This window comes from Oncorhynchus mykiss, chromosome 26 (genome assembly GCF_013265735.2).
Source record: "Oncorhynchus mykiss isolate Arlee chromosome 26, USDA_OmykA_1.1, whole genome shotgun sequence".
NCBI lineage: Eukaryota > Metazoa > Chordata > Actinopteri > Salmoniformes > Salmonidae > Oncorhynchus > Oncorhynchus mykiss.
The window spans coordinates 23004337-23012916 of record NC_048590.1 but is presented as its reverse complement, the minus strand read 5'-3'; the positions used below and the strand labels follow the sequence as shown (position 1 = coordinate 23012916).

Genomic DNA, 8580 nt, shown 5'->3' with positions numbered 1-8580 from the left:
AAGATAAGCACCAGTGTTTCCGCTACCTCTGTATAGACAGTTTTCTAATTGGTTTCAGTTGACCACTTTGGTGCCACAGAAGCCTGAATGTTGCCTCGAGGGCCTTTGGGACAAACTAGGGATTAAATATAGGGATACAATTAAAATGTAAATTAGCTGTCAGCTAAATCTGGTGCAACACATCCCTTCTCATACTGAGACTGATGATTTGTTGTACATTGTCCCTGCTAAATAAAGTATACACGGGTGTAAAGTGTTACACGTGTATACTGATTGGTATTCTATCAACTTAATTTGCCTGTGATAAATGTGCTAATCAATCTTAATTAATAAAAATGAACTATTATTACATTTCCTCATTTAGCTCGGAAACTGTGTGCGTGTTGGCATGGTGCTAAAAATAGATGTGCCCATCTCCCGAATGACAAGGCATATTTAATTAGGAGTACATGAATGAGAACAAAGTAAAAGCAGAAAACAGTAAATATTTCAAAATTTTATTTACGAACATAATCTCTGAGGAACAACAGCAGTTCTCGCGCTCTCTGTACATGCAACTGTAGAAAATAACAATTTAGAATTTTTACTTCTCCGTTTAGTATTTTTTTATTTTCTCGCCTTTGTTTTTGCAGGAAATCAACACAGCTAGAGGTGAAAGTACTGGATCTTTTACAGCACTGACGATAGCATCAACAAACCCCTTCCCCCATAGCTGCTCCAACAATATGTACACAATTCAACTACATTGTACAAATAAAAAAAGTTACATTGTTACATCACCTGCAGCGAACGCACTGTCTCGTTGCTGTTAGAACCCCACATTCTACGCAAGTTTAGACTAGTACAAAGAGGAGGGTGCAAAACGTCCTGGGATATTTATTTACAACTATGTACAATGTCTCCAACGCATTACAGGAGGAAAATTTACACAGCGGAGACCTTTAACTGAAACATACCACAGGTGTCGGAAAGATAATAAATATGTTATTTGTTACCATTTAAAGAGTAGTTCTCCATGCTTTATTAGTCATTTCCCATTCTAAAGAATAAGCTACTGTCTTGTTCAATAAAGGAGAAAAAGAAAACTAGAAAAAGGCTTGAAATTGTGATTCTATTATGCAAAATAACAGTATGTCCAGTTAAATATTAAATGAACACAAGATGGACACAGTAGAGGTAACTTGTTACAGACTGATGAGAGGTCACAGGGTAATCTAGGGCATGGCCAAGTGGTTCACTGTATGGGGGGAGATGGGAATGAGACAGGTGTTTGTTACATTTCCTAATAGAAATTATTCTTCACTGGTGTGTCTTGGAAATAATATTTGGACATGTGTATGGGACACCAGTGTCTGGACAAAAATCACAGGGGATGTTGTCTTTATCAACCAAATGTATTAAAATAAATGCTAATGAAAAATACACATTTTTAAAAGGTTAAAACTATTGCTCTGTATGTTTGCTGCAAGCTTTGAATACCGAGGTTGGATTTGCCACTGTAATTTAACTATCACAATTTCAAGCCTTTGTGGTTCAATAAATGATCAAATAAAGAAATCAAGGCAGGGCTCAAACCATTAAGGTGAGAGACACGAAACCGAAACACACTTGATGTCTTGTAAACAATATTGAGGGTGTGAGGGTGTAGTAACGGTATACATTCTGCTCATAAGAAGTGATTGACATGCCACTGGGTTTTTTCTTATGTACGAAGCATAAAACACAAGACAACACCCAACACTACATACACGGATCTGAAACACACAAGAACTCTGTTGACAAATCTCCCCTTCCCCCTCAGAAAAAAAGATAAAAAATAAATAAAATAAAAAAATAATTGAGGGCTTTAATCAAACTGCTGAAGTCTACATGACCCTGACTACCTGTGCTATGGCATTTATTTATGATTTGACTGCCTTATGACTAGATTTTCCTCTTTCAAAATGTCCAGGACTACAACTAGTCAACTGCCCGTACACTGGAGTAGCAACACCCATTGCACTTGAATAGACATATCATACACAACTATGTTGAACGTGTGTACATAACGTCACAACATGTCACTTGATATTGCCATTAGGATGACTGACAGGCATCCTATGTGGTAGGTCAAAACATAAAAAAATAAAAATAAATCAGGACCCACCAAAAATGAAGAAACAATCAATTCTCACAAATCAATATTCCAATTGGATAAAAAAAAAAACATTAACATCCTTAACTATCACTTTTGCACCATTCTTCCCCCCTTTGTGTACGAGTTAACTAAGTCTGCTTTTTGGTTCATGAAATTGAGGTGAAAGTTTAGTAATTGTCTAGTCTAGGCCTTACTCTTAGCATGGTAAACAACCCAATAGAGTAAAGTATGATGGCCTACTGAATAGGAATCAAAGAAACCCCTGACAAATACATACACCTACACTTGGAACAGTTGAGAAGCTATAGTGAAACAAACTACCTGCCTGTTAATATCTGTCCACTAAATAGTTCTGAATAAACTGGGTGATTGGTCATAGAAAGGATTTCTGAATTTAACAAAAGGATTTTGATTAAAAGGCAAATTAAAAAAGATCTAATTCATGGGCATGTAAGTCAAACCTAGTTCTTTTAAATGAAAGACACAATTTACCTATGTTACGCAGAGGAGTATGATCACCCTTTGAGTATTTGAAGAGTAGCACTTTCTACTACTGTAAACATATCTCCACTACTGTACAAAACTAGATAAATAGAGGGGTCCATACTTGCGAACATTAGAAAAAGTTTGAGTTTAAACTCTATCTCAAAATGTGCATCAGCCATTTCAAATCATGACATAGTTGCATGTGACAATGTTACGTTAGCTGTTCCACATTACATAACCTGGCACATTTAGCCCTATGCTAACCTGATTAGTTGGCAGTGATTATTTCCTGGAACAAATTCCACATCAGTCTATCAAAGATCGCAGACTTTATATCCACCAACCAAATGGCATTTCTAATTATAGGTCAACTTTTCCACCAGAGGGATATTGTAAGCCTCCCAATTCAAGGTTTACTTTTGTTCCACTTGTTCTGTAAAGTATAGCGTCCCAACATTGCATGACGCATCCTTAACTATGCTGCTACTAGCCACTAACTAGCTACTAACTAGGCAAAATTCAAAAAGGCATGTTTTCGCATATATGGCAAAATGTTTGCTTATCCTTTTCACACACATCCATGTGCTTTAACGGGAAAAAGATAATGGTAATTTAAGTTAATCGTACATTGCAAAAATAAAAAATAAAGTTGAAGAGCCTTATGGTCTTGTCAAATAGCTATCATGTACCCCTACTACCCTCGCTGCGAGGAGTCATATGCTGCTAAGGCGGTTAGAGGCCCCTTCATGTCAAGCTTTTTTGTTAAAGGTCTAATGCCAACATTTTTATCTCAATATCTGGGTAACAATTAAGTACCTTACTGTGATTGTTTGCAATTAAAATGGTAAAAAATACAGTAGCTTCTAAAAAAAAAAGTTGATTCTCCAGCAAGAACTTTGCTAGGACTATCTGGGAGTGGAAAGAGGGGCCTAATTGGAGGAGCCTAATGGGAGGAATGTGTAACCTGAAAACTAAATTATTGGGCTATTAAACTTATACTGACTGCCTGGTGATGTCACCAGGCAGTCCAAAAACCCCACCCAGCCAAACAAGCTGAAATTTCAAACAGCTCTTACACTAAAAGTGCATTATCATAATTTTCACATCTGTATTATTTCAACCTCGGTGTTGAAAGTGATGTTTGACTGCACTGCCCCTTTAAGGAAATAACTTGACTAGTGGTCCTCAAAGCTTAATTCAAATAATCAATTTGTGACCAAGTGGATGATTCTAATAATGCATATAAAATGTTGTAGCCTAAATAAGAAAATAAGTGGTGATTTTGGTCTAACAGTAAAGTTATACTATGCTATTATATTCAATATGTTAGGCCTATGTAGAATACTAATGAATCATCTTGCGAGACTTCGACTCCGCTTTGATCTAAACTTTATTCAAATCCTTAAGTCTATTGACGTACCTGTGTGACAAATCTAATTAACATTAAACAAATCCCCATAAAAATCTGTCACTTTAAGCTAGAGATATGTTGTTTTGCATGGGATGCATCTCAATCCACTGCATCCGCCTATGTCGGCCTTCCGCATCTGCGGTGGTAGGTGGCAGCTACAGCGCTGTTTGTCAGACCAGGAGACATTTTGAAAAATCAGTCTTCTCACGAAAATGTCTATAGCGTCCAAACGGTTGGCCTACTAACTAATATGACCACTCTATGGAAAGATTAGACTATCAAGAACACAATGGGGTCGTGGTTTTACTCTATGACCCCCATAACTGTCCCGGTACATATAACCCTGGTACCGGTTTTAAAACAAATGAATGGAAGTATGGAGGTATTTTTGTGCCAAAAAAAAGTGGTTAAATATGTGCCCAAAAAATCTATATACACATTTCCTGATCTCCTAGATATAGGACAGACACTTCAAAACCTTATTCCTTATGATTACATTTTTTTACTGTCTGTTTTTCCATTTATGAATGTGTTATTCAATTTGTTTCTATGGTCTATAGTAGTAAATCCCAAATTCACAATTGTATCCCCAAAAATGTGTGTATATTTTTTCATACCTAGAGGGGTCCTAAAATTCTAAATCAAATAGCTAAATGATCCATGGTATGACCATAATAAAATAATTCCATATGTTAGCTTAGGAGAACCCCCTCCCACCTCCAAAGGCTTTTAGAAGTTCAACAAGCACCATTCTGAGAAGTGGCAGACAGTTGCAAATGGCAAGAATGACCAGGAGCCAGGCTCGCTACGTTGAGTTATTGGTCCAGTTGAAACTTTGTGTTTTTTTTATATAACTTTGATTAGCAGATGGTGCCGGTTGACCTCTGCTAAGGATGCTCTCATGGAAAAGGGTTCTATTACATCCATCTAAGTCAAGATTTGAAATTGACTGATGCAGAATTTGTAACCTGACAGTCACTGCCGTCAGGTTAGCATAGGGCTGTGTGTGTCTGGTTATGTAATGGGAACAGCTAACATTTAGCATCTTATCACATGCAACTACGTCAACGATTTGAATTGTCTGATGTGCATTTTGAGACAAGATATTTTTTTTTTTAAGGTAAAGACATTTCTATGTTCACGTATGGACCCAGGGAGTTTGGAAGCTAACACATTCCATAATTAAAGCAAGAATACATTTTTAAAACCAATATGGAATGTGGCCTGTATCTTTGCTAAAAAGGAGAAGTTTTAGGTGGTATACAGAAGAGATCAGGAACATTCATGTCAATCTGATGTGGCCTGAAAAACGGTTAACCTGATGCCTATGACAGTGACATTCAAAAAGGGAAGTTAAGGATTTCAAATATTGAGCTGGCTGTCAGATCCCTAGTCTTGTGGCCTGAAAGTTCTCCAACATCATGATGAATATTATTCATAAAGACCCACACATACAATTCAAGTCAAATTAATGGGTATATTAAAGAAAGAAAAAGACAAAAAGAAAATCCCACCCAGAATTATAAATGTTATGGTTTTTCTTGTTAGTGGCATTTCTTTCTTGACCAATCCAGATGTACCCTTGTTTGACTTGCCCAACACTAGGTAAATTAAAAATATTCACTGTAAAAAGGCATTTTCTTGGTTTAGATTTTTTTCAGATATAATTGTGTAATAAAGCAATGACTAATATAACTATTCTATTCTTTAAATCATTTTATAACCATTTTGCTACATCTGAGGACTATAGTTGTGGCCCTTAGTTTGGGCATTGTTCAAAACGGTGGGGTTTTGTACTGTCTATGTAGTTGTGGTGATACCAACACAGGTAACTCATTTTGACCAGCCCTGGACAAAACCTATAGATGGGAACGTTACAACTGTGCACTGGAGTCTTTAAAATACTGACAACGTGTGCACATTTTGGCCCATGGGTATGAGGGGGAAAGTGCTGCCCGAAAGTGAACTGTACATACAAAGATCATTTTTATTCATTTATTTTTTTACACTTAACTGAGTGATGTTACAGTACATACGTTATTTACAACTGTGCAGTAATGTGTGGCAAAATAAATTATCTAGAAGGCAGCAAGAATACATTGGTTAACGAATATAAAAACTGTACATCATTTACGGAATACAATTTTTTTTCAGTTTTCTTTTTTCCCATTAAACTAATATTGGCTCTGTAGTGTTTCAAGTCACTTCCTCAGAAACAATTAAATGCCCAAGTAAAGAAACAGACAAAAAGAAGAATATTCTCCTCTAAACCACCATCTGTTTAGTCTTGAATCTTTGAATCGCAACATTCTTGTATTATTCTTTTATCCTGTTTTTCCATTTGCAGTCATAGTTGCAGGTGAACAGGTGAACAGGTGTGTGTTCTACCTAGCTTGGCAGAGTGTCAGAGGCTGGTTCTTCCTGCATGCAGAGCCAGGTGACCAGACTCTGGTGGGGATGCTCCGGTTCATCCCCATTCTCTGCCTCACTCCTCTGCCCAGGCCATGAGGCGGAAGATGCCGTCTCTACACCTCCGGCATTAACCCCCTGACACACTCTATGGACCCTTGGCTGTACTCTGCTCTGGGGCAGGATGCTGGTTCTACCGGGTGTGGTGGTGGGCTGTGGACAGAGAGGACTGAGGCTCTCTGACTGAGTGTGGCCTTATGGTCCCGACCAGAGAGACAGCGTCCACACAGACTCTCCTATCCTTTCAACAGGAAGAGGCTGGAGGTCCCGCAAATGCCACATGTTACACCACCACATCGCGCATGCATGCCCTTCTGACCATGTGCTGCGTTCTCCTCCTCAAGGCTCACCTGGAGCTCTGTGTCCACTGTGGTGCCTCATCCCCATCCACCAGGAGATGATTCAGAATGGTGGGAGGGCTCCTCTCCAGCGTTCCTTTGTGGTTTCATTTACGGGGACCAAAAAATGCAGAAAAATATTTCTCCCCTATTCTCTGTCCAAACATCACCTAAAAGGGAGGTGGTGTTGGGCGCTTCAAAGCAAAGCCGTTTTTTGCTTTTTATATTCTGAACAAAAGCATAAAAACTTGAGGGATGAAAGTGCAAGTTGTGTTTTTCCCCGGTAAAAAGATGCTTCCTCCTCTCATGGAAGAGAATCATTAGCAAGTTTTTTTTTCTTTGAATTTTTTCTATATAATATATAGGTTTTATTCCTCTTCAAACCGGCTAGCCCTTACCATACGTTCTGTTTGATGTCTCTTTGAAAAGTGATGATATTTGACCTCTAACTCTGTGAACGAGTGCATGTTTCTGTCACGCGGGCAACAGCACAAAGTCATCGTTGACGTCAACCATTGGCACGTAGAAGGAGGGGACCTCGTTGACGCACAGAGACTTGTGTACAGCAGGGTCCAGCTCCTGCACCTTAAGTTGCCACTCCATCCTCTGCACCGCGTTCAGGGCAGCTGCCTCATGCTGCTGCCGCATTAACAGACACGTCTGAGAAGAGAAGAGAGAGAGAGGCCATTGTGCTACTGCCATACACAAATACTACTGCCATACACAGATAGCCCGCATATCAACCAAACAGCAAATGTGCCATAAAATAAGATGTGTGGTCCTTCATGCGATCATATTTACCTTCATGCGGTCATATTTGTCATCCACATCCTGAATCCAGGAAATGAACTGGCGAGCATTGAAGCGATCTCTCACTGACTTGTTCTCATCACCCTGAGTTAAAGATGATAAGCGTTAAAGTATGTCAGATGTTATTGTTTTATATGTATATAAAATATTAAGAGTAATTGGAAGAGCTGACTAAACAAATCCCACGTGAATGGCCCTGTCTGTCAACTTTCTGCCCACCTTTTTGACCACCCACAGACGCACCTGACTCTCTGTTGGCATGTTGTACACCTCAGAGTCCAGTAACATAGTGCAGGCACTGAATGGGACAGCCTGATTGGCTATCGTTCTTGCCGCTCTGCAATGGACCCGCAGTACTTCTTGCTCACACGAGACAATAAGCTTTTCCTGGAAGGAAAGTCAATACAATAACATTGGAGAGAGAGAGAGGGAGGGGGAGAGAGAGAGAGAGAGAGAGAGAGAGAGAGAGAGAGAGAGAGATAGAGAGAGAGAGAGAGGGAAGACAGACTGGAGTTTCAACTTTACTTCAAAATCTTTTTGAGCAAACTGATAAGGTTAATGTGAAATGTCACTCATTTTGTTATGGTGCTTGGTTGGAGAAATGCATATTGCAGTTGCATTTCTATTACATAGCAGCTTTGAACATTCATCAAAGGATCGTTCAAAGCACTCCTTCTCAGTGCGACTTCAGAAGTGAGAAGGATAGATATTAGGGAGGGTACAGTGAGCCCGTGTTCTTACCCTCTCTATGCTGTGCTGCAGTCTCAGCTTCCCCCTCACTGTCTCCTGCTGTCGAAAAAGCTCCTTCAGGGGCTCCGATAACGATGGAGGTGGAGCAATCTGAGAAACCAGGGCAATGATTATTTGAGGTCATGATGTAACAAATCTTTCCATTGCAACAAAGTTCAAACTTTTGTTGTAAATGTGCT

At 39.1% G+C, this 8580-nt stretch overlaps 1 protein-coding gene across 6 annotated transcripts in view; it reads right to left on the bottom strand.

The window, feature by feature from the left end:
• Positions 1–483: 483 nt before the first annotated feature.
• Positions 484–8580, bottom strand: part of LOC110506421 (ankyrin repeat domain-containing protein 11) — a 148763-nt gene continuing 140666 nt past the window's right edge. For 5 of the 6 annotated variants that reach the window (XM_021586017.2, XM_021586016.2, XM_021586015.2 and 2 more), the window contains 4 exons: positions 8393–8491; positions 7871–8038; positions 7643–7735; positions 484–7501 (listed from right to left, as the gene is read on the bottom strand). In XM_021586017.2, coding sequence (XP_021441692.2) covers positions 7316–7501; positions 7643–7735; positions 7871–8038; positions 8393–8491 — 546 coding nt within the window. In that variant the 3' untranslated portion in view covers positions 484–7315. The remainder of the gene's footprint in view (positions 7502–7642; positions 7736–7870; positions 8039–8392; positions 8492–8580) is intronic. The other variant, XM_036964475.1, reaches the window with a different exon arrangement.